General features: G+C 45.8%; 1 protein-coding gene across 1 annotated transcript in view; it reads right to left on the bottom strand.

Annotated features, from left to right (window-relative positions):
- Positions 1-26,992, bottom strand: part of SPOCK1 (SPARC (osteonectin), cwcv and kazal like domains proteoglycan 1) — a 500,054-nt gene that overhangs the window by 60,290 nt on the left and 412,772 nt on the right. Inside the window, exon 6 of the mRNA XM_032336640.1 lies at positions 21,102-21,216. Within this exon, the coding sequence (XP_032192531.1) occupies positions 21,102-21,216 (115 nt within the window). The remainder of the gene's footprint in view (positions 1-21,101; positions 21,217-26,992) is intronic.

The raw sequence follows: 26,992 nt of genomic DNA, 5'->3' as shown, positions 1-26,992 counted from the left end.
GAAAATTCATCACTGAGCACGTCGACGCCTTGCAGAGAGGAGGCAAATGCTAGAGATGGCCTCCTGTCTGCGAGCAATGGAAGGCAGGTGGGAAAGAACGTTCTGCAACCGTGGACCCACAGAATGCCTAAGGGTTGGGCCCTTCCTGAGACAGTCACCAAGTCCCAAATCAGTACCAGAGCATATATGTGACCTGTCTAAGTCTTCACACTGGCTGGAGCCTTAGCCGAACCGGTTTCCAGACGTGCCTTTCTGGCTTCTCCAGGCGGTGCTCAGTGTTCTCATTCTCACTCAGTTCTGAGCTCCATTTTAGCTCAGATCTCGACTTTTTGGTGAAGTGCCCTTGATTTCACAGACCACTTCCTCTCTCTTCACGTGAAAGATCTCCACGAAGCATGAGTTTTCTTCTGGGAACCGCAAGTAAGAAATGCTGAAACACAAGTAGCCCCCCTCCCCACCCAGAGGTGGCCATACCTGACCATCTCCTGGCCTCCTGCACTGGCCTGGTTCCAGGAAATCAACAAGGGACAAATGAGGGTCAACCACGTGCTTGGCCAATGCCGGATGACCCAGGCGAAATATGAGTTCTGCGCCTGAAGTCTGGGGACCAAACCTATTTTGTTTTTAAAAAATATTCTCTATTACAAAAATTTTAGTGAGTATTATAATCCTGAAGAAGAAAAACAAAGTAGGAGAGCTCCAACCACCACATTTCAAGATGGACTCTAAGGCTACGATCATTAAGACATTGTGGTGGTGGCAAGAAAGTCAACAAACACATCAATGAACAGAAGAGAAGACTGAGATGCGGACCCATGCAAATGTAGTCAGCTGACTTTGCAATTCGGTTCAACGGAGGAAGGATAGTTTTTTCAGTGATTGGTGCTGGAGCAATGAGATGTCCCAATGCCAAAGAATGAACCTATTCAGAGATGTTATACCTTAACACATTTAATTAAAGTGGATGATAAGCCAAAAAGTAAATTTCAAAACCATAAAACTTCCAGAAGAGAGGAGAAAATCTATGTGACCTTGAGTTTGGCAGGAAATTTTTAGAAATAACCCCAAAAGCCTGACCCATGAAAACAAAGAGGAGTTGGACTTTGTTAACATTAAAACTCCTGCTCTGTGAATGACAGTGTCACAAGAACCAAAACATAAGCCTGGGAGAAAATATTTGCAAACATGTATCTGACAAAGAATGTGTATCCAAAAGGAAATACTCTTAAAACTCAACAAGAGGAAAACAAAGAGCTCAATTAAAAAAAATACACAAAAGATCTTAAGAGCTACCTCACTGAGTAAGATGTAAAATAACCATATGAAAAGATTCTCAACATCAGCTCTCATTAGGGAAATTCAAATTAAAACAATGGCACACCACCACGGAACCTATTAGAATGTCTAAAAGTTAAACACACACACACACACACACACACACACACACACACACACACAAACTCTGACAATACCAACTGCTGGCAAAGATGCAAAGCAATGCTCTCATTGCTGCTGGCAGGAATAAAATATAGCATCCCCATCTAGGAAAAGTTTGGTCATTTCTTTTAAATCTAAACATCTTGGGGTGCCTGGATGGCTCAGTAGGTTGAGCGTCTGACTCTTGATTTCGACTCCAGTCATGATCTCAGGGTCCTGAGATCCAGCCCTGCACTGGGCTCAATGGGGAGTCTGATTGTCCTTCTCCCCCTGCTCCTCCCACTGCCCGTCCCCTGCTCACTCTCACTCTCTAAAATCAATAAGAAAAGAAAATTAAAAAAAAAAAATCTAAACATCTTACCATGTGACCCCATGATAGCACTCCTAGGTATTTACCCACTTAATTTGAAATGTGATGGCAACAGCTCAAAAAAGCTGCACTCAACTATTTGTATCACCTCTCTACTCATCATTGCACAAACTGGAAACAGCGACGATGTCTTTCTTAGGTGAATAAATAAAGATATGAAATTTCACATAATGGAATACTCTTCAGTGATAAAAAAAAAAGGAATGGTTATCAAGCCACTAAAATCCTTGAGTCTTACATGAATACTGCTAAGGGAAAAATGCTCATAAAATAGGCTACATAATGTATGGGTCCATTTATAGGACATTTGACAAAAGGCAAAACCATAGAGATACTAAACAGATAAGTGTTTCCCAGGGATGTGAGGTAGGAAGGTGGGAGCAGCTGAAAAGTGAAGCACAAGGGAATTTTCAGAGTGGTGACCCCATTCTTTATTACACCATAAGGGCGGATATACGACACTATAAATTTGTCATGACCCACAGAACATGGCAGCATAGAGAACCTTAATGTATGCAGATGTTTGAACATCATTTACAAGCCGGGAAACCCTGGTATGAGATGCAGAATGTGAAAATCAATCTAAGGGATGACAGAGGTGCTGACCTGAGTAGCTTTGGAAATGAGTGGAGACTATAAGACTAAAAGCAAAAGAAGTAGGCATAAGCACTGTGCTCTAAATGATAAAGTCATTTCCTATAGAGGCAGGGGTTAGCGATTCTGATACCACTCTACAAGCATACTGGAAGAATTAAGGAAAGGGATGGCAGATGCTGGGAGCCAAGTTTCCCACTGTTGGAGTGGAAAGTTAAAGACAGACAAGGGAGGAGGCTAGAATGGAGGCTAGAATTATTAATGGATTAGAATTGAAGATAAGAGTATGAACTCCTGTAGAGCTTAATATAGATAAGGATGGATTTGAATAGAATTTACAGGTGTATGTGTGAGTTCATTAGTATACACATATCTATTTCCTTGCTCTACCAGCTGAAAGGGCAGAGAAGCAACATACCAGTAGTAACAAGCACACCTAGTACCCAAATACCTGAATCTTGGCTTCTCATACCATCCTCTAGTAAAAGGAACCACAGCAACTTGGAGAAATGGCTGGGATTCCATGGCAGAGATAAAGAATATACAAGATGAGACCAAGGCATCAGGAAGGGCCGGAAAATAAGGAAGTACTTGAAAGTAAGTAAATAAAATAAACCCCAGTGAGATTATATCAAAGGGACATGGGAGTTAACAGAAAGAGCTTTCAATGTCCAAAGGAAAAACAATTTGCATGACAAAATCTTAGGGTTGGACTAATTCAATAGTTAGTACTGAATTATAACCTCCAGTACAAAATAAACACTTATGAGGCCAGAGATAAAAGACTGAATGAATGAGTCAGGAAGATGAAGCAAATCTCTGGTGCAGAAGAATTTCCAATGATTTGTGTAGACACTCCATCCTCCAGGGGATGGAGCATTAACTCCCACTGTTTAAGTGTGGGCTGTACCAAGTGGCTTCCACCCAAAGAGGACAGTATGAGAAGGGAGGAAAAGAGTAGCACTGCAGTGGAGAAACCTGACAACAACTACCTCAGCCAGGTCATCAAGGTTCCCATGAAGAGCGTTAAGTCACGTTGATAACATGACCCTTGATATGATGGGATGCTGGCACTCTCTACCTCTGTGGTATTCCTCTCCAAAAACCCATAACCCCAGTCTAATTATATGAGAAAAACATCCAACAAACCCCATTTGAGGACATTCCAGACAACTGACCAATAAACCAGCAAAATGCCAAGGTCATCAAAAGCAAGAAAAGTCTAAGAAAATGGCACAACTAGGAGGAACCTCAGGAGATATAATGACTAATATATTGTAGTATCATGGGTGAAAGTATGGAACAGACAAAGGAAATTAGCAAAAACTAAGGAAATCTGAATATGGACTTCAATGGATTATAATGTATCAATATTGGTCCATTAATTATGACCAAAGTACCATACTAAAAAAAAAAAATAAAAAAGTCAGTAAGAAGAAAATGGATTCTGGGTGTATGGGAACTCCATTATCTCTGCAATATTTCTGTGAACCTAAAACTTCCCTAAAATAAACAGTTTATGTAATGAAACAAGAATATTAAAGTAATGACTTTGGAAAATAGAATTTTGTTGGATACCAACTGCTGATAATAAGAAGTACATAATGAGCTTTCCTATCTTGGCTATTATGAATAATGTCACAGTAAACATAGGAATGCATTTATCTTTTTAAATTAGTATCTTAATTTCTTTGGGTGAATACCCAGGAGTGGAATTAGTGGATAATACGGTATTTCTATTTTTAATTTTTTGAGGAACCTCCATATTGTCTTCCATCGTGGCTACACCAGTTTGCATTCCCACCGAAAGTATCCAAGGGTTCTGCAACCTGAGTGACCACTGATGAACGAGTAAGGAAGATGTGGTAGATATACATACACACACAAGCACTCACATGCACATGCATGTACGTGTGCACACACACACAGAGTAGAATATTACAGAGCCATAAAAAGGGTGAAACCTTGCCGTTTTGGACAGCATGGATGGACTTAGAGGGTATTATGCTAAGTGAAATCAGTGAGGCAGAGAAAGACAAATACCATATGATTTCACTCATATGTGGAATCTAAAAGAGTCAAATAAACCAACAAAAAGCTGAACGAGACCAATAAATAAATGGAATGAACTGGCGGGGAGTGTGGGGTGGGAGTGGGACAGGCAAAATGGGTGAAGGGGAGTGGAAGATAGAGGCTACTGGTTACGGAATGAGTAAGTCATGGGAATAAAAGACACGGCAAAAGGAATATTCTCAGTGATATTTGAACAGTGTTGTATCATGACAAATAGTAGCCACACTGGTGATGAGCCGAGCATGATGTATAAGCTTGTGGAATCACTACTGTTGTACACGAGAAAGGAAGAAAGGAAGAAAACAACTCTACTCAAAATATTTTTTTAAAATTGGAAGGAGAGGTGAACCATGAGAGACTATGGACTCTGAAAAACAATCTGAGGATTTTGAAGGGGCGGGAGGTGGGAGGTTGGGGGAACCAGGTGGTGGGTATTAGAGAGGGCACGGAATGCATGGAGCACTGAGTGTGGTGCAAAAGCAATGAATACTGTTACACTGAAAAGAAATAAAGAAAAAAAAACTAAAAAAAAAAAAGTGCATACTGACCAAATCCTGAAGAATGACCAAAAATTAATGCACCCAAGGAAATGAGCAGAGGCCATTCCACAAGTGATGCATGAGGAGTTCCCCAAACCAATCCTAGAGGGTCAAATGGGGCCAAAGGTCTTCACAACCCCTGATTCACCTTTGTGCATCAAAAAAATATGAAGTCACCATACTATGGGTTTCTTGGTAAAGGAATATAATTTATTCCATTCTGGAAGTTCTAGCCAAAGGAGTAAGACACAAATAAAGAAGTTCAACACACACACACACACACACTGAATAGAAGGAAGTACTTTATGAAAATCCCAGGCTCAGGGGTTAGAGTGCTATGGGTTCAAAATCTGCCTCTGCCATTTGCTAGATGCATGACCTTGAGCAATTTCAGTGGACAAAGGTCCATTCTTTTACCTTTAAAACTGACAGAATGGTACCACCCAACCCTGGGCTTTCAGAACGGCTAAATGGAAACATACGTATGATACACGGTGTCTAGCAAGAGTGAGTCATCAATAAATGGCAGCTCTTCTTAACATTTACATTGGGGAGAAGATAAAATGTCCATTCTCTGTAGATGAGATCATCTTCTGTAGAAGATCCAAGATGATAAAATGAGGAACTATTAGAATCAAGACCTCCTATTTGAAAGAAATAATCATTTTAACAAAAACAGAAAACAGATTTCATTCACAAAAAGCAATCCCAAACATCAACATTTCCAGCTACAGATGTAATGAGAAATACAGGAGCCACTATCAGAGGAAACTGCAGACATTTCCCAAAGAAATTTGGATTGAGAGATGAGTGTCGTGCTTCCAGATGGAACAACTTAACTGTAAAGTTATCAGTTCGTCTCAAATTACTTTGAAATTCAATCTAAATCTCATCTTCTCAAAGTTTTCAAAATGATCTCTAATATTATCTAGGAGAATAGACAAGAAGAGCCATAAAAATTTTGGAAAAAAAAAAAAAGGGAGTGACTTGTTACACGAAAAGATGAATGACAGAGCAAAAATCATTACAAAAACTAGCTATTTAGAAAAGACAAAAAAAAAAAAAAAAAAAGAACCCATAGCTCGATTTCTCATCATGTACCTCAGAATAAGCTTTAGATGGATTAAAACAGTATCTTTTCAACTCCCAGTCACAATCCATGAGTGGGTTATGAATATAGCTTTCTGAAATATGAAGGATAATGACAGAGAAGAGGAAATAGTGCCCATTACGCAGAGTCAGAGTGAGCTTCCATCAGACTGGCTCACAGTACCGACTATTTCTTCCTGTTCCAATGCCACTGGCCTAATGCTTCAAACATGAAAAATTCAAGCCATGAAAGAACAAAATGAAAACATAGGTGAACTTTTTATCTGGCCTCCAAGTTGGGGAGAGATTTCTAAACATACATCAAAGACAGAAACTCCAAAAGAAAAAGCATGACAGACCTGACTGGGTGAAAACATCAAAATCTGAGTCTATCACAAAGCACCATTAAAGGCAAATGACAAATCAGGGGAAAATGTGAAATACGTAGGATGGATTCCTATCCTTAATATGTAAAACAATCACCTTGCAAATTACTGAGAAGAAGACTCATACCCTGAAAAGGAAAAAGCATAGGGTATAGCAGGCAATCCATAAAGAAGAATTACAAGTAGCCTCTATTTTTTTGGTTATATATACAAAAAAAAAAAAAAAAGTTAAATCTGGACTGTAGTTAGAGAAGTAAAAAAAAAAAAAAAAAAAAAAAAAAATCAAACTCTGACAGAGTCAGGTAATTACCTCCCAGGATCCATTCTTCTGCTTTTCTTTGGTAACAAGAACTTTGATTTTAGCGGGCTTGTTGCCTTTGAGGCAAGAAGTCTACATTCTTCAGCATCTCAGTAGGGTCACGTGACTAAACAGCTCAAGTGCAGACTGAGTTGGCCACAGAGATGGAAGCAAGATTACATGTGGGTTCAGAGAGGTTTGCTAAACGTAAAGCAGCATGTTCTTTGCATTTCCCTTTTTCCTTTTGGCTGGATTACAGACAAGGTGGCTGGAGCTCTAGCAGGCGTGCTGGCCCTTGAGGTTATATGCCAATGTAGCCAAGGCAACAAGATACAAGGGTCTTTGACGATTTAGATGCTCCACACCATCCCTAACATCCTACTACTTGATTTATTTTATAGGAAAATCAGATAAACCCCCTTTTGCTTAAACCACTGTTATTTGACCACCGGAGTATTAATTATATACTGCTCAAATTCTAACTAAAGAAAGTTCCTTTTTTTCTTTATCCACACATAAAAAATTATTTTAAAAATCATAGTCTCTAAAGTTGGTAAGTGTCCTCTGAATAGGTATTCTCAGACACTGCTCATGGTATATGTTTTCTGGGAGAAATGTTGCTAGTATACAACCAAAGAGTTACAAACGGCATATCCCTGTACCCAGAAATTCTACTGCTTGGAATGTATCCTTTGAAAAAAAATTAGGATATGTGCAAAATTAATATACAATGATGTTCACAGAAGCAGTGTTTGTAATAATGAAAAATTAGAGAGAAGCTAAATGTTAATAATAGAGGATGAGTTATAAAAATTACAGTACATTTATAGAATCAGATACCACACAGTCATTAAAAATCAAGTTTTAAAAGAATAATTGATGATATGGGGACACTAGTAAGTATTAAGCTAATAATGAATATTTTAAAGTAATATGTGATTCTACTCCGTTCAGGAGAATTTTAACACTTAGTTCGTGTATTTTTCAGAATTTCTCAAACAAAAACAAGCATAACTCCTCTCAATTTTTTTAGTGTTACTAAATAATTTGCATGTGTCTACTGCCTTTGGCCACAGAGTTATATGCTCCATCTGGGGGTTCCTTCTGCTCACCTCCATGGACAGTGTGTTCTGGTCCAACTTGTCTCACTGGTCTGCACCTTGGAACATGCTTTCTGTTCCCCTATGAGTAGTCTTCACAAGGGATAAGGAACATCTGATATGTGACCACAGTTCACTTACACATGAGACGTTCCCACTCCAAACCAACCCAATCCCCTGCACCTAGTTCTGGGATCTACATGCTTTCGAGACCCTCGGAGTATCTCGTTGCACTCAGTGATACTCTTGAGGCCATCTCAGGTCTCCCTAGTCCCAGATACCAGGGCGGCCCTGTCCCTGACTTCTTGGGAGCTCCTGGCTTCACACCAATATTGCCTGTCTTGAAGGAAATGGTCTTTAAAAGGAATGTGTTCTATGTTGATTAGAAAGTATGTTTAGCTGCAAGAACAGAAAGCTTGACTAATAGTGGCGTACATTCATAGAGCTTTACCAGGTGACATAAGGAGTTGTCAGATAGTAGTGATGTCCTTGGTTCAGCAGAGATACACATTCTTCCCGTTTTTGCTCAGTCATCCTCAATAGGGACACCTTCATCCATAGGCTTTTGGCCTTGTGGCTACAAAACGGTTGTTCGGGCTCCACACGCACACCTCTGCAGGGAGGAAGGATGGCATCTATTGTGCATGAAAGCAAAAGCTTTCTCAGAAAGCTCCAGAAGATTTGCCTGTGTTTTTGTTTTATTGGGTAGTACTGAGTCAAAGGGCCATTCCCTCAGCTGAAGAGAGACTGGAAAATTAGGATGTAGCTGGACATGTGTCCTTAAACAAAATCAGAACTGAGTATGGGAAAGACAGCAACATGTTGACAAGACTGACTATAGAAGCCCAAGGTCTTTGGGAAGGCAGATGTTGTCAAACTGCACAAAGAACAGATCAAGTTATTCACGTACTTTGTGTGTGTATGTGAGTGCATGTGCGTGTATTACCTGATGAAAGATGGAAAACTCATCTCCATTGAGCACCTATTAGAATCAGCTTCTTTTGTAATTATCTCCAAGAATTCACTTCACTCTCCCAACAACCTCCCCGAAGAGCCCTTCTCTGTGCTTTTGTAGATGAGGAAACAGAGAGTCCACGAAACTGAGTCGTTTGCCCAAATCCACACAGCTCTGAAGTCCTGGGGCTGGGCTTCAGGCTCCCATCTGCCTGACTCCACAGCCCACGCTTTCTCTCACACACAGAAACTATACACACCTTGTCTTTCAGCAAGTTCTAGCATAGGTACCTGGTCGGCAAATAATGCAGCACAGCAAGTCTGAGGAAGTTTGCATCCAAACATGAAGATACGTCATTCCAGATTCCCAGGAGGCCTGACAGAGAGCAACCTTCTATGGGAAACGGAGGGCAGTTAGGTGTGCTAGCCACGATGACTGGGATCACTCCCGTAAGGGCCGCTCGTGGACAAGGAGGCAGCACTAGGAATCCAAAGAGCCAACTATTTGGCGAGGGTTATCACAGGAAAAGACTGGGGAAAACAACGCAGAGACTTCCGAAGCCAACCTCAATCAGAACTGGCAGAGTAAACCAAGAAGGAGGTCTGTCTCTACCACAGGCAGAATGAACAGGAACACAGACAGGACATAGAAAGCCACCCATTTTAACCTGGATATTTATTTCTTTAAATACTGCTCTAATTAAATGTGCAATAGATATGTTATAGACTTACAGTTACACTTAGTTGTGCTTGTTCATTGAACAGACCCTAGGCTGGGGATATAATGATAAATATATTAATCATAATCCCTACTTTCAAGGAGGTCACCATCTACAATGCCAGTGTATCAAATGTTCCAAAATATAACAGTGTGCCCATATTTTTAAGTCAGTTTCCTTGTCTTAACTATGTGAGATGAAGTGATGCCTCTCTGACCTCTGAGACTATGCTAGCAGTAGGTTAAAAGTCTAACAAAGTACTCAGAAGGCAATAAAAAAAGCCCTTGGAGCACTAGACTTACAAACCCAAATCCATAAAGAGAGAGAAAACATCCTAGCTCTAGACAATTGTCACCTTGGGACATAAGTGATCTCCACATGAAGACACATGGACAACATGTTATTGATGTATCTGATGTTAAGAGTTCTTATCATCCCACTTAGGGGAGAGACAGAACAGGACCTGGGCACAGAATAGGCATTTACTAAATGCTGGATGGGTCACTCGTGGATGGATGGACAGATGAACCGACACACAGGTGGCTAGACGGATGGAAAGACCGATGAACAGATGGTTGGATGATGGATGTAGACACATTATCACTACCTCCAAATTCAATAACTGCCCTTGATTTTAGAAAACAAAACACACTAGATATCAGAGCAGCACCTTAAGCTTTAAATTTTATTTTAAAAATTTCTTAAAGATTTATTTATTTAAGAGAGACAGAGACAGAGAGCAAGCATGAGCGGGGGGAGGGGCAGAGGGAGAGGGCGATACACAGACTCCCTGCTAAGCAGGGCACCCAACGGGGACTCCATCCCAGGACCCCAAGATCATGACCCGTGCCAAAAGCAAGATGCTCAACCAGATGCTTAACCAACTGAGCTACTCAGGCATATGTAAATTTTCATTTCAAATAGGGCTTAGAGGACTCCACAGGCAAGGTACATGAAGTCACAGGTCAGCATTATTTCAGTTCACTACGCCTTTCCCGAACCCGAACAGGCACTTCCTACTAGACACGGAAATAATCAGTATTTAATCCAACTATTTCACAACACAGAGATGTGTATGATTCTTGTACTAGACGCTCCTAATCCAAATGAGAACAAACTTTTGCTAGCTCTGGATACGCCCTCCTTCGCTTAGAAATGTTTTCTGTGTTCTCAAGAGAGCCTGAGTCAACTCGGAACAGAACGTTCTGTTACAAAGGACACTACACTTCTGTTGTCAAGGCAAATACACTGGCTTCCAGAGACACCTTGAGCCTTTTTCCTAAGCCAGGGAGGCAAGACACGGGAGAGAGAAGATCTGCCTGGGGCCGGTGTGGAAGACGCCATCTGTTCCCGTTCCAGAGGACCCGGAAACACACACAGCAGTCAGGCTCCAGCCTGAGGCTACTGACCCAAGAAGGCCACAGACTGGCAGCTGGGACTCACTGAGTCTGCCTCTTCAAGCTGAGGACCTAATTCATGCATGATAGCCAACCTTTTCAAGTATGGAAAGGTGGTTTGAAAAATATACTAGTCTATATATTGGATCAATTAACTCATTCCACGATGACTGAAGATGGCCTCATCTGTGCCTTGTACCTGCCCATGCACTGTGCTGCATGCAGGGCACACAGGTGTGAACAGTCTACAGGGAAAGCTGGGGCGCAAGTCCCAAGTGGAGAGGACACACTGCCAGATGCAGAGTCACAGACAGGAGCCTGCCAGGTGAAGGCACCCCACAGCAGCGACCCTTTAAGAGTTGGCGTGGGGGGTGGGTTGGGGCAGGGGGGGAAGGTTTGGAAGAAAGGCAGATGCCAGGTCCTGGTTCTGGGGAGAGCCAGCAGTATCCCCACCCTGGAGGAAGTCAGTCAAGGGTGGGAATCCTGACACCAATCAGGCCAATGCGGCAGGGGGACCTGAGGCTGTCCCCCACCCCCCAAAACCACCATCCTGGCACTCTGAACAATCCCTGGGTATTATCTTGCTTTAGGACAAAGTCTCCTAAATCCTAAAATCTGGAGAGATGTGGGGACAAGGGTCCAGACCTCTTCAGCCTCAGTCATGCCTCTCAGGGAACCAGTTCCGAAGGATTAACACCCTCATGAAAATAAGGGCCTTTTTTTTTCTTTTTTTAACTTGGATCAAAGTAATTTTTTGCAAGTCATTTTTGGGGAATATTTCTTGTCCCTGTGCATTGGCACATGATCGGAATTCTGATCAAATCCCCTGCCTGCACTAATTCTCTAGTCTTTGACATCCAACTTCTAAATCGGGTTCCACAACATCAGTATCCCCTGCTAGAGGATTTGTGATGTCGGGGCTGTGCTCGCATCTCTCACTGGGGTGGGACCTTTAAAGACTCACTCAATTGCCAACCGTGCCTCACTTCCAGATGCGACCTGCTGGAAAGAGCCTTTTAAGAGACTCAAGCATAGAGAGAGCACAGCCAGGCCAAGGAGACCAAAATAAACTGAGGGTCCCGAAGCTGGGGTGGGAAGCAACAGGCCCACATATAACTGCCTTCCTGGGATACCCATGCACATAGGGAAGCTGGGTTTTTATACCGATCCTTCTACACAATGGAAGTTAGTCAGCACAAAGGACGTGCCCCCAGCAGCACCTGCTACTGCACCCCTGGGAAACTGGAAAGCCAGAGTTCTCTCCACTATGATCCCCTGGTCATCCTCGCCACTGCTTCTGCCCCAGGATCATGGCGCCTGTATTTCCCAGAACTTCTCTTCCATGGTTCTGAAGTTCTTTCTCCCTGGAGCATGTCTGAGGTCTTGAAATAATGAGATTCCTCAGCAGAACCCCTGCTGTGTCAGTAGGTCTGCCTCCTTTCTTGTCAAGTAGGAGGGGCCCCTGGGGCTTACTCTTTTGGGGTTGGGAGAGGAAGACACGCTTTCAGCTGCCATGACACCATCATGATTTCCATCTGTCTCCTCCCTCGGTCTCCTCAGACTGAAGAGTGCTGCCTGGTTGTCTTGTGTCTGTTTTGGCTGCACTCCCGACCAATGGGAATGTCTAGGACCGCACATGCAGCCAACTGCTTGTTCTGTGCTTTATCTGCCGTCCTTACTCATTCCTCACGTTAACTCATGAGAGCGACATTCCTGCTTCCTTCGTGTCTAATTGCCACTTTCAGTTTTTAAACAGAGAATCAGCATCATCCCCACTTAGGTAATAATGATGATAATGACAAAACAGCTGTAGGTTCTGAGCTCGATGTTTACACTTGGAACTGAGCTCCTCTGTCCTCACCACACCTGTGAGCGCGGGGTCCCACCTTCCCCGGCTGCCCACGTGGTGGCCAAGGCTCCCAAGGAGTCTCTCGGATCTCGGAAGGGAGAGACCCTCCACCCTGTCACAAAGCAGCTGGCTCTGCGGGGTGGCAGCCCCTTGCTTTCTTCCGATTATAATTTTTATTTTTTTTTTTTATTGTAATGCGGTCTTTTCTTTCCGACAGATAGCAGGGCAATGGAAGAAAAGTCGACTTCAGGACAGATTACAAATGAATTTTTATCTTCAAGGAGCTGGGTGGGAAATGTGGGGCTATCAAGGAAAGCCCGGGATGGGGGTGAGCCATGAGCCTGTGCCAGCACTGAGATAAACTGCAGAGAGCTCAGTGTGCTTACAGAGAGGGACGGAGAAAAAGAAAAGGAGCAAGGACGCTCGTTCCCTCCCCTTGCACAAAACCTGCCAGAGAGTGCTGGGCTCTCAGGGAAGGAGGGCGGGCTCCGAGAGTGGAAAGCACGCACTGCCCGCGCTGCCTGCACTGCCCAGTAAGGGGCACTTGAAACTGTGTGGCTGTACAGCCGTGGGTTTTTCTTTTTCCAAAGGAAAATGGACGCTCGATTTAGGTTAGCAACACAGTCTGATGTGAGCATAAGAGAGCAAGTTCTAGAAAGCCTTCAGATCCCTGCTCTGTCATTTATCAGCTGTAAGGCCTCGGGCGAGGTACCCCATGCTCCGGATCTCGAATGTTCCCACCAGCAACAGAGAGGACATTCTCTGGTTCGAGGAAATAAATGTACCCGTCACTTGCTTAGCCGGTACGCACAGTAAGCACCTTGTACTCTTGATCTCTTGTCCTGATAGATTGTTTTGTTGCCATTTTAAACACTGTACACTATGGTACATCTACATAAAGGATAACTCTTATAATGAGGTAGCGTCCTTCAAGGCTTGACAAAGACTTGTTGAGAATCCAGACAAAACACCGTCCTACCACTTCCATTCTGGGTGGGCGAGACGAGACAGTGCAGACAAGAGGTCAATGTGGTGTACAAGGGGATGCGTGGGACTCAGGAAGACAAAGGAGGGAGGGGGGGTGCTCCCGAGAAGGTGACCTTTGTGTAGAGATTTGAAGAGGGGCTGACAGAGCACGCTGTGTGGGTGTCTGGGAGTGTGAACCCCAAGGCAGGAGCACGAAGGGCTCCCCTGAGGGCACCCACGGAAGCCCGTCTGACCAGAGCCGAGCAAGCAAAGTGTGCAGCTGCGGAAGATGGGTACAGGCAGGCAGCAGCCCATCCAATCCCAGTGGGCCTGGCAGGTCACTGAAGGGATGTCAGCTCCTCCCCTTAACCAAGGTGAGAAGTCACTGGAGGGTCTCAAACAGGGGATGGCACCCTTTGACTTACGTTGTACAGAACTGGTTTAATGTCTACATTCAAAAGAGAGTGGATGGCCCCAGAGTTCAAGTAGGAAGCTACTAGAATAAAAGAGGAGGATCTCTTGGACCACTAGGGGAGTGGCAGGGGAAGTGGAAAGAAGCAGATGAATTTGGAAATCTCTTTGGAAGCAGAGTCAACGTGATCGTGGCATGCGAGTCAAAGAGGATTTTCTTTTCACTTCAGCAAATCAAAATACAGAGGTGCCATTTATCAAGACAGTGAGTACTGCAGGACGAGGAACAGTCTGGGAGCAAAGACCAGGGGTCTGATTTGGGAAATGAAGCCCGAGATGCTTCCGGGCATCAAATGGAAATGCTGAGCGGTCATTACATACTTAAGTCTGGAGCTCAGGAGAGCGGTGTGGGAGGGCTGGCTAGAGGAAAGGATGAAGGGGGACAGACAGACCCCCTCAAACACCTATCTGTGTGCCTAGATGAAAACACATCTATGACATACAGAAGTAGCAGGTACAAAAGATTACACAGAATATAATCCTGATTTAGGAGAAGTAGAGTTTATAAACTATGTTAGTATATGTGTATTGAAAACACACACAGCGAAAAGCGAACAGAACTGAAATCTGAGGAAAATTTTGCCAAGTCATTTAGATGTCAAAGAAGATGTATTAATTTATAAATTTTTTAAAAGTCAGGCTAAGGGTAGAGTGCCATTTAGGTGAACTTTCAAAGCCATTAATTGCTAGCACAGACCCTTCTCTCTGGTCTGGGCTGTGGCCACCCTCTGCCCCAGTTTACCCTTCTCTCCCTTCGTATCTTTAACTCTCTCCCATCAGTTGCTGCCCCATGGGCTTCCACATGACCAGGAGAACCTCTACTTTGGCAGAGCTGAACTCACAGAAGAGGAAGAACCTGAGTTTAAAGCCAAAGTCAGCAGTTATTCTAAGCACCTGACTAGTTTTTTGCGGTTGCCAATTTAAGACTTCCCCCCCACCCAAGGTCATGACATTTAGAGTAATAAGGTCCTAAAAATTAAACGTTCCTTTACATGGTTACTTTCTGGCTGTGGTGTAGGACCAAGTAAGAAGCGAAGGAAGCTGAACAGATATGGGAAGGTTAAGACAAACTGCTTTTAAATTGCAAGTTTGCAAGCCTGAGGCCTTCTCTCTGTTACACAACAGGCATTAAAGAAAAATGTTCTTTCCTGGATACAAAGATAAACCTCCATTTTGCTAGAAGCTTCTGCAGCAGGATTCTGGTAGGATTTTTCCACTGAGACATTACAGCTAGGAAGAACTCCTGAGCCCGTCTCTTTGGCACCACCTCCTGTTCTCAGTTAAACACTTTTCCCCAACTCCACTTGTGATAAGTAATGGAATTAGACAACCGTCTGTCAACCCAGAACTTTTTTCCCCCAGAATCTAGCCCTCGGGTTGAAATCACCATTTGAGAAAAGAAAATCACTGTAAACTATTTTTCTACTGTTTCAAATAGCTCAGAGGCAGGGAAGCTGTTACTTATTCCTTCTTTAGCACGCCCGCTGCACAGACCTGTCAGCCCTTTTCCTCCCTGGCCCGAACCAGGTGTGCCCCCACCTCCCAGCCCCTGTCCAGCTGGGAGGGGACGACAGCGTCCCAGCCTTCTCCAGCATTCCAGGTTGCCTGCTGACCCCTAGCACCCTTCCATAACAGAAGCAAACAAGGAGCTGTAGTTGTTGGAGTAATGTTGTCTCCATTTCCTCCTACAAAGACAGAGGATGAGGGAAGGCAGAGAGGTTCTGTGGAACGCCTTCAAAACACTGCTGCTTGTGGAGAACACCAGGACATTCTCTGTTTGATGGCTGACACTCCAAGATTTGGACAAGTGCCTGTACACCCTTTGGGGTGTACAGGCAGTTGGACAAAGGCACTAGCCTGGGGGTCCAGAGAGGCTCTCCACTATGAGACCTCCGTCCCCACCCACTGTCTGACCTCAGGGAAGGTTTTCTCTCTCTCATTGGGCTGTTGAGCTCCTCTGCTGGTAAATGGGGCCAGCGCAAAGGTCCCTAGTGGTCAGTATAACCTGGTAAAGCATAAAACAGCATCACTCTAGGGGAAGTCTGAGGTCCCATCCCCTGGTCCTCATGGGAAACAGGCATCTTCAGGAACACAAGGGTTCCCTCCACACAGTATGGAAAAAACAGAAGTGATGCTTTTCCTGATGTTATATCATACAACTGCAAAATTCTCACCTCTACAATGGGGGAGCCTCAACCCCACCTCAGGATGGAATAAGGCTGCCAAGCCCAGGTCAGGGATGGAGGGGGTTGTTTCTGTGAGAGAGGGGAGGACAGGCAGGAGGCAGCCCGGCTCAGGCTGGAAAGGAGGGAAATACTGGCTAGTTTAAAAATGCATCCTGACAACTCTAATGGGAAGAAAATTCTACTTTTCTCTTAGATTCTCAACCACTGTGAAGAAATCAAGAAACAAGTGCCTCACACTACTCATATCCTTCACGGAGGATTGAAGAAAAAGCAGCGGAAATAAGCCCCGAGCTGAAGAGTTCATCAGATATAAGAACTGACTTTCTAACTGGCTACTGAGGACTGGAAAATACCAAGAGAAATTCGTGGCAAATCTTTCCTGGAAAACTCTTAGAAAGAGCACAGAAATTCAGGCTTAACACAGGATTTCAGTCTCACTTCCCTCTTCCTAATACACACACACACACACACACACACACACACACACATTTTTTTTTAAAGATTTTATTTATTTATTTGACAGAGAGAGATCACAGGTAGGTAGAGAGGCTGGCAGAGAGAGAGAGAGAGAGAGAGGGAAGCAGGCTCCCTGCTGAGCAGAGAGCCCGATGTGGGACTCGATCCCAGGACCCTGAGATCATGACCTGAGCCGAAGGCAGCAGCTTAACCCACTGAGCCACACAGGTGCCCACACACACACATTTTGAAACAATTGCTTCTCTACTCTCCAGAGGCTGGCATCACAGAGATGAGAGATTTAAAAAAAACTATTACGTGACCCATCCGAGGTCATGAGGTCATTGAGAGGTGTGAGAGGAAATATTCCTAGATATTCAAGGATGACCCCACCCTCTATGAGGTCTTCAGGGACATCAAAGGAGAGATGCCAGAGAAAAAATAAAAATCAAGAGAACAAATAATCAACCACTTGGTTTGGACTTCTTAGAAAAGCTCTTAAAACTTGAAGCTGAGGCAAGAGAGTTCTGATTTGCAAGAACTGGAGATGTAATGCAAAGACCAAAGGCTAGAAGAAGCAGAATGCTCCGAGACTCGCAAGACCAGGTGTCAGACCGTGCCTCACGTTCCTGCGACACTCACAGCCAGCCCTGAGCCAGGCTGAGGCTACAGGAAGTACCCGTTCGGGAAGGAAGAGAACAGATGAAGGCAAGTGAGGCCCCGGGAAAGCTTCTGCTCACCCCCGTTCTCCAGCCCAACTCTGGGTCCCAGGCAGGGATGAGATGCTTGTGAAACCACAGGCAGCTGAACGGCTCCAGCAACAAAGAAGCCCTGGGCTCACCTACCATGTGGAAATCTAACTGGGGGCAAGCTTTGTGGAACTACCATCTGCATGAAATAGAAACGGCTGCCCAGCAGATCCAAGGACAGAGGGCTTGAGAGATCACCCTCACCAGTCTTTCTTGGACACTAAAACATTATGGAATGACATGCCCAAGTCTTCTGTGGCCCTGAGGGGGGCCAGCGGGGGCTGCGGGAGGACGAGTAAACCCAGAAGAACAGGACCTAGAAGAGCGGGCACCGGGTCTGACCCAATGGTGGCAGTAAGCACAGTTCACGACGGGAGTCAGATGTCCTCCATCGGACACAGGGAGCGTGCACACGGCAGGCCAGCTCACCGGAGGCGGTGACAGCTCTCTGCAGATGGATAACAGGGACAGACAATGGCAGGAGCCACTGCCCTTCAGTTCCACAATGCATAAACCACCGCTGACTTCCGAGCATTTCGATACACCCTGGGATTAACAGAATCTATCTAGACGAGACTCCATGACTATTGTTACCACCACATGGAACCAAAGCTCGAAAGAGAGATCAGACTGAAAAGAAAATGTCATCAACGACAACTGTGACTGCTCCACTGTGTGACTTCTGTGTGACTTCACCGTGTGACTTCACTGTGTGACTTCTGGCACACCTGCATTTGCGAGACCACGAAATGTCGTTTCTGTAGCAGGCCCAGAAGCAGGACTGCCTCTGACAAAGCCCAGAGCCCCCCGACGTGTCTCAGGAAGGTGGAGGTCTCCGCTCCCACTGCCTGCAGCTTCTGTGATGTCACGGCCCCTCATTTCACCTCTGACCTCTACTTTGCACCCTCTCCCTCTCCTTCATCCCCACTGCTTGTGACAGCCTCAGAGGAAGACCTGTCAAATCAAAGGAAAAGGCCGGCCTTCCCTCCACTCTGCCCAGGTAAAATGTTACTAAGCTCAATACTGCATTTCATCTAATGACCCCAGGGACTTATTGCTGCCTTCACAGCCCGTAGTGCATTCTTATCCCCCAAGTGAACATTGATCAAATCTGTATTAAATAGTTAAGCATTATACCCTGATAGGATGTTGTTGCCTATGTAATTGCATGTGTAATTAGTTAACGACAGCCATGCAGCCTTCTCGGCAGGTAATTTCTGCTTCCCCCACACACTGTATAAAAACTCTGCAGTAAGTCACAGCTCAGAAAGTGGGTCTTCAACCAACAAGGACAATCTCAGAGCCTCAGGCAAAGAACTGTACCAAGTTTGATCGATACTTCCAGTAACAGACTCATCATTGCAAGCTTCCAAGGTGATATTTCTCAGACAAGCGTCAGATGATGTGAGACACAGTGTGGAGTTAGAGAGCTCCTTTCCGGGCAAAGGCAGAGGACTTCGCAAAAGCAAATCACTGGTCCGAGAGCCAGTGGAACAAAAAGTAATTAGGTACGACTAAAAGAACTAATGAAGGACATATAATTTTGATTATTTGTTTTGGAATACTGTTAGTATTCCTTTTTTATTGTTGTCATTCCTGAGAGGTATATGAAGTCGCTTCTCATTCTTCCTGATTTATCTCTTACAATTAACTTAGTAGTTCACCCTTTTTCAAGCATTTTCAAATGAAACACTTTTAAATAGCATTCTTGTTCTCACTGACCTTTCCGGATTCTCGAACACGCTCTTTTCTAAGTCTCTTTGCTATTAATGGCAATGCAGTAACTTGCAAATGTTCAGCAAGAATTTGTTCTAATTTTTACCAGAACATAATTAAATAAACGCATGGTATAGGCAAGGCTGTACCTGGAGTGTCGTATTTGAGAGTTAATCTCATTTAATCATGTGTGACAAGCCCACCATTAAGAAATAGGCACTGGGGTGCCTTGCTGGCTCAGTCAAGAGAGCATATAAGTCTTTATCCCTGAGTTGGGTGTTCAGGCCCCATGTTGGGACAGAGTTTACTTTAAAAAGAAAGGAAGAAACAGGCACTGTACTTCCTTTGAAGGCTTCCCAGGAGACCAGTCTGTTATCTCACCATGGCAAATCAGGGAGCCTGAGCATATTTGGGGCCCCTGAGGAGAGGTGAAGCCACCACCTCATGTAGATACCACAGGCAAAATGGTGGAGGTGACTTTGCTGGTTTGGTTTCTTCACCTCAGGTTAGAGGATTAAATAAGACCAGTAAACAATATACACAGAATAACAGACTACTGAAACATCCTACAGTTATTAAGAAATCCTCAGACAGAAGTGAGTTTTCTGAGTTTTGCAGTTTCTTCACACTATAGGGCTTTAGGTTTTCAGACCCTATGCCAAAAGGGCACAAGTATACAAATGAACACCTTCTTACTGCAGTTGTATAAATGAATCAGATCCAAACACAGGGAGATCAGCTTTTTGCTCATCAAGAGGAATTTCCGGAGATTAGTGATGACCCTAGAGCTTCCACATTCTGAGCAAAATCTTCCAAAGAGTATCTTAGTACAATATTCCTGTGATGGCCACCATGGACAAAGGCACATTCCAGCATCTTCACATATGTGCCCTGGAAAAGTCAATGGGACCACGAACCAGGGAAGGCATAAACACACTCGCCCAGATCACCCTCCCTCATTACCTATAGAAGATGCCTTAGAAGAGACATGCGTGCCTATGCACTCACATTCATTCACGCTCAGAAACGTGCAACATTTTCCATGGACCAGCAGCGACGACGGAGAAAGCCCAGCTCCACAGAAGGAAGAGGCAAACTTCCAGCTTGGGTCTCCTTAAGGAAGGCTCAGAAACAGGCCAAGTCCAGAGCGACAGCCTTCCTTTCTCCATCACTGAAACATCCGAATAAGGCTAACCTTCCCTGCCTCCTCAGCCATGAGAGAGAAACCACTGTCGCTAGAGAGTTTTTCTCCTTTCGTGTGTCACCTGGCTTTGTGCTACATTCTGAGCAGAATATACAAACGAAGAAACGCCTTTGGTGGCATCACTGTTGTGACCTCTCTGTAGTGTCTGTTTTGAAATGTGCCCTTGAGAAGTTCAAAGGACTTAGAGATTCAAGGTCCAGGAAGACCAAGACGTACCCCAGGGCAGGCTGTGGTCTGAGAGGTGAACAAACCCATGCTTCTCGTGTCATAGCTGACATGAGAACCTCTGAAAGAACCTAGTGCATATCCTGGTCTCATGGAATTATTCTGCAAGACTCAGTTCTTCCTTTTCTTTTTAACGGTAGCTGAAGGCAGTTCAGATTCAAGTCCCTACACAAGCTGGAGTACTTGCCAAGCCCCTCTATTTCCCCCTTGTGGGCTCAAACAGCTCTGTTAACCTCCAACTTCCAGGCACAGGGGTTGTGGCGGGGAGGCAGAGCTTGGCCACATCGACCTCCCTCCAAGTGTCTCCTGTGATCCCCACTCACCATTCTTTTGTGTCTTGAGTTTTGGTGGCTCAGGCTCCGGAAGACATGGACAGGGCCCATCACAGAGGACGGTGAAGCTTTTGCCAGTAGAACAAGCATGGAACTCCAACTTGCACTGCAAAAGAGAGGCAGAAGAGGCGTTAGGAAGGCAGCCAAGCAGACACCCCATGTGGCATTCCCAGGAAGCAGCTGGTCTCTCTCCAACCAGGTGGGATCACGGGAGCAAAGACAGAGAAGGAAGGAGTACATCTCAGGCCAAGGTCCACATGGCAGAGTGCTGAAAAAGAAATGGCCTTTCATGTCTTTCCGAAGGCACGGGGTAACCTCTGAGACCACTGGAGAGCACTGCGGTGCTTACTTCACTCGGTGATAAGTGCAGCTGTAACTGTTACAGAAGTGCTCATTTGAAATGACATCTCAGAGTCCCAGGGGTCCATCAAGGCCCACCCCTTCCACAGAAGGCCGCCTCCCTCCGTTTCCTTACTCCTCACCTAGGATGCCTCTGCCCCAGTACAGGGATCCTAGACTCTCTCAGCTGCTCATATATTCTCCCTGGGCACAGGGGCAGGGTAACCCCGAGTTAACACCCTGGGTGATGTGTGTGAGGCCCAGCCCTGACCCACCCAGGACATGCAAGGAGTGACTGCTTTTGCTGTAACCATCCCAAACCTGAGTGCTATACAGTCCTTCCCCCTAAAGGATATCCATGGGTGTCTCTAGCACGGGACTGGGTGCAAGCACCCATCTAATTCTAAGATTCAGTGGTGAAGCCCAAAAGTCACCATCTCTTCATGTCAACCCTCACCAGCCACACTGGTAGTGTTCTGGTCACTTCCTGCCCTTTTCACTACTTCAGCCACTTTTATCGTCAAGTCTCAACCGGTTCAGAAAACGGGCCAGAAAGAATGTTGTTTACAGGTGCAAAAGAGCATAACAGTTAACAGAATTTTTAGGATCCTGACATCTAAAGGATAGGACACAGACTCAGAGCAGTTAAATAACCCACGAAATATCGTGATGCTCTTTTGGGGTGGATTCCAAGCCATGTCTGAGTGTGGGGCTCAGACCCTGGTTCCACAACATTGCTCTTTCCACGTGGAGAGCACATATCCCATATGGCACCCCAGGTTGCTACTGGCCTCCGTCTCAGTTGTCTGACAGTTTATTCTTTTTCCACTTGTACAGTTCTCAGGATCCAGGTCTGCATGTAACCAACCTTCTGCTAAGGCCCTCAGGCTGAGAAACACGTGTGTACCTGGTGGAGGTTCCAAAGAAGAGGAGGCAGACAAAATTTACTGAGCACCCACTTTGTCTGTTATTCTTATCAGAGGCCATGGGGAATCTTTCACAAGGGAAAAAAGAAAAAGGGAAGTTACAGTCCTTTCCCTTGGAAAACACAAATGTGTACTTCTGAAAAGCCCACAAGCATTTGCAAACCAGCACACCAGAGGACAGCTGAATACCGAGAAGGCCCTGCTATTCCATTCCCATCCCGATTACAAACCCAGGGCAAGAGTGCTTCAAACCTGGCTCTGAACCTACGGGAGCCACTCTGAGTAACTCCAAGTGTCACTCACACAGTGGCCAGCTTCACGAGAGAGAGCGCGACAGACAAGCCCACGGGGTGATGACTTCCCCTTGAGGCAAATGCCTGTTGTACATACTTGTTAGGCATCTAGTATGTGCGCAGTGTGGCCGGAGGGGTGGTGGGGACTGGATGAAAGGCAGCCATGGCTCAGCCTCCAAACTCAACAACTCCATGAAGAGGCAAAAAAGACCACGTCCTTCTAAAGCTGTGCGACCACGACTGTGAGGCGGTCAGGAGTGGTGTGTATGGAGGGATGGGAACAAAGAAGCCCCATAGGAATGGGATGGCCTGCCACCAGCCAGAGGGACAGAACGTAGCCAAAAGGAAGACTGGAAGGGGGCGGGGAGGGGGGTGTCCGTGTAAAAAGCTTCTTCTCAAATCCCACAGCCAGTGTGCATGTGCCCAGGGCTGGAGAAAAGACCACTGTGGCCAGCCCCACCTCCTCCCTCCGCCCCCCTGCTCTGAAACAATCCTGCTTCAGTTCTCAAACTATTTGCTCAAGAGATTCTCCAAAGCTAATTTAGGGGCAACAGTATATTTGTGTATGAAAAATTATTTTCTGAAGTCAAAACTCAATACATTTACTTACTAAAAATTCTACTGTGACTAAATTGCTGGTTTGTATCCTTGATAGACTGTAAGACTCTTCCCAGACATTCCCTGGCCCTCCCGGAAAGCGGAATCTTGGCTTCGTTCACTGCCCACCTGGGAAAATGGGATGCCCTCCCCTCGGACCTCTGTCCTGGCCACGAGACTCGCTCTCCCTGGGGACTGCAAGTAGGTGTGACCCGCCAGGGTTGAGCAGCTGTTTTAAGAACCACTGCTTACTCGTATCTCCTCTCTTGCTCTTCCCTCTACCATGAAAATGACACGAACCACACTAGGGCCGCTCCTATGGCTTGGGGCCCAGAGGGCGAGGGCAAGCACCAGAGCTGCAGTGAGACCGCAGACAACATGAAACAGGAACAAGGAATTACTGTCTGCAAAGACAGAGAAGGAAGGAGTACATCTCAGGTCAAGGTCCACATGGCAGAGTGCTGAAAAAGCACGGTGCTTCAGAGTGCTGAAAAAGCCACGGATGTTTGGGGATCCTTCCTGAGCACAGCATAACGTAGCCAAGGGTGGCAGCACTGACTTCCTACTAGCCCATGAGGTACTCGTGAGCTGGAAAGTCACGTCTTCTCCCAGGCACACAGTAGGTGTTCAGTAAACAGTTGCTAAAGGATATGGGTGGTGCTCCCCAGGCTCCTCGGGGCCTCCGCTCCGGTCCCCAGCTGCACCTCACCTGCACAAGGAACACAGGTGCTGGAGCTCAGCCTTCGGGATGTTCCCGGCAAAGCATCCTTGACCCACACCTGCTGCCTGAGGCCTCTCCTCGAGCTCCCGTCCAGCACTCAGCCTTCTAGCCTCCCTGCTCACCCTCATCCATTGATGGACTCAGAAGCTCGGGAACACCCGTTTCCCTGGGGGCCTGCCCTCGCCCGAGAGCCTCTGCAGACTGTGATTCTGGTAACTCCGCTTCCTCAGCTGGCCCAGAATCCCCTCTCGTGGACAGCCGCTGTCACAATCTGCGGAGGCAGCCGGGCCTCCTCCCGGACCCCGGGGAGGTGCTACCAGAGAAAACAAGATTTATCTGCACCAGTGGAAACCCATGTTTCAAGGGCACAGGCCTGCTTTTTTATCTTCCAGATAGTATGTGTCATTTAAATGAAGCTCAAAGGACTAGAATTCCATTTAATATAAAGCTCAGCACGTGCTATTTAGAGATACCTACATATGTGTGAATATATATTGGGGGGGGGTAGGGTGACAAATACCAAGACAGGGGCGGCCTCTAGGGCAGAGGCAGGACAACAGCCCCAGACAGGAGCCCAGAAAAACACCGAGAAGCCTGAGAATGGTTTATTCCCCAAAGCTCAGTGATAGATTCCAAGGCTTTGGTCATTGGGCTTGGCAACTTACAGAAATAAGACATCTACATTTGTGTATCAAATATTTCATGAGGAAATATAAAACAAAGTTGACATGCCTCCATCAAAGTGATGACCGAGCTAAGGGGAGTAAATGAGGGCACACGTGGGCACCCGTGGGTAAGGGGAGAGGGCACCTGGTTCTGAGCCTGGCCGGGACTGTCACTGGGCAGGGGGCCTCCTCGGGGCACCTCACGCATGTCCCTGTCCCATAGCACTTCACTAAGGCCCAACCCCTCTGCCCCAGGCTCTCGCTAGGGAAGAATAATTACACAGGCCAAAAGGTGGTCACTGCACCAGCTTTCCTCACAGCGGCCAGGCCACTTCCACAGTACAGTGCTTCCCGCTAGAGTGGGCTGCCCTGACAGAGGCTGTCAACCAAGCAAAGGGCTCCAACGCCCTCTCCCAACCTGTAATCCACAGATGCTCGAGAACGTCCTGCCCACTCACCTTCAATCCCAAGTAGAGAAAATGCACAGAGCCTCTGGGCTCTGCAGAAGTGTGCCCTGTGCTGTGGATAGAACAATTCTGAAAACTCTAGGCAGGTATGCTAGCCCTCACATAGAGGGTTGCCAAGAGAATGGGGCCAAGAGAAAAAGAGGCAGCTCATGGTACTTTTTCCAGGCAGCCATCCCATGACTAGGCTCTGGACCTAGCAGACACTGGGCTCTGACCTATCAGGACAGGAGCAGCCTCCGTTGGAAAAGATGGAGTCAGAATGCAAATTCTCCTACAGAGATGTGACGAGGGAGACCCAGGCGTCTCCTGACACCATAGGGATGGCACTGGCTCCTTTCACACATGACCAGCCTCCAGAATGGCCACACCTTCTCTCCCACAGTGTGCTCAGAGCTGCAGGTAGAAGGTGGCAAAATCATGGATGGCGATTTGTTGGCAGGAAGGACTTGCTCCGGTGGAACTCACTGGCTCCCTCCACACCAGCCCGGGAGGTACTAGGGATGCACACCGCCTACCAGCACCTGCTGGCCTTCGTTGACCTGCATCAAAGCAGTGTCTGCAGGCTTCAACTTAAAGAGGGTAGACTGGGGCCCTACCCCTTAGAGTCTGGGCTTGGAGGTGGAAAAGCAAAAAAATGAAACAAAACAATCAAAAAGAACTACAAAATGACACTCTTGGGAATAGATAAAGGAGCACCCATAATTTTTTTTTTTTAAATGAAGAATTGTGGGGAGAGAAGAGGAGGAAAGAGGTATAAATGCATTTTGGGGATTTAGAGTGGAGAGCCAGTCATTTACTCAAAGCTCCCATAGGGCCAAGGCTAGAGGCAGGCCCAGGAGCTCCTTCCCTGGGGAAGGAGACACACTGAACAAATGGAGAGACCCCTCAAGGTGGTCACTGCCACCTTCGGAGGCCCTTTCATCCCTGGACCTGTATCAGAAGTGGGTCTAAGCAGAGAGCAGTCACCACCGCCCTGACCCCATTTCTTTCTAGAAGAGACAACTTTGCACATTGTGTTAGGTATTGAATTATATCCCTCCAACAAGATATTTGGAAGTCCTAACCCCCAGTATCTTCGAGGGTCTTTACAGAGATCATCAACTTAAAATGAGCTCAACAGCGCCGGTCCTAATCCAATATGGCTGCCACGCTTACAGGAAGGGGAGAGCTGGACACAGAGACAGACCTGCGTAGAGGGAAGATGGAGGATTGAAGTGACACAGGGAGAAGACAGCCACCTGCAAAGAATGCCTGTGGCTGCGAGAAGCTAAGGAAAGGCAGGAGAGAGATTCTCAGTCACGGCCTCCAAAGGAATCAACCCTGCCCACACCTTGGCTTCTACTTCTATCTCCAGGGCTGTGAGACAGTAAATTCCTATTGTCCGAGGCACCCAGTGTGTGGTACTGTGTTACTGCAGCCCTAGCAGGCTAGCACACCTTCTGCCCAGATGTTTAAAAACAGACAAGTCTCTATGGGATGGAAATGCTGCATATTATGTTCATAAAACATAGACCTTTGTGCCCAGATGACTCAGTTCTCCTGGAAAGCATGTTAAAACAAAACAAAACAAAAAAACACCTGGAACAGCAGCCTTAGGATGTTGGGCAGGTAGACATACAGAACTTGGCCAAATACTATCAACCATGACTCATGGGCAGAAATACGAAACATTCAAGACTTTATAATGATTTTATGATCAAGGAATGAAACAAATAATAAGCCCTAAGTATTTAAAAGATGAGATCCTAGAATGTGGGAAAGTAACAACTTTCAAACGACTTTTAAACTTCGTACTGGAACCCATATTCACAGAAACACAAAGAGAAACACAGACATAACATCCTGGAAGCTTCTATATCCCTTGACCCGCTGGG

The sequence above is a fragment of the Mustela erminea genome, chromosome 3, assembly GCF_009829155.1.
Source record: "Mustela erminea isolate mMusErm1 chromosome 3, mMusErm1.Pri, whole genome shotgun sequence".
Classification (NCBI taxonomy): Eukaryota; Metazoa; Chordata; class Mammalia; order Carnivora; family Mustelidae; genus Mustela; species Mustela erminea.
This window is presented reverse-complemented; position numbering and strand designations above follow the sequence as displayed.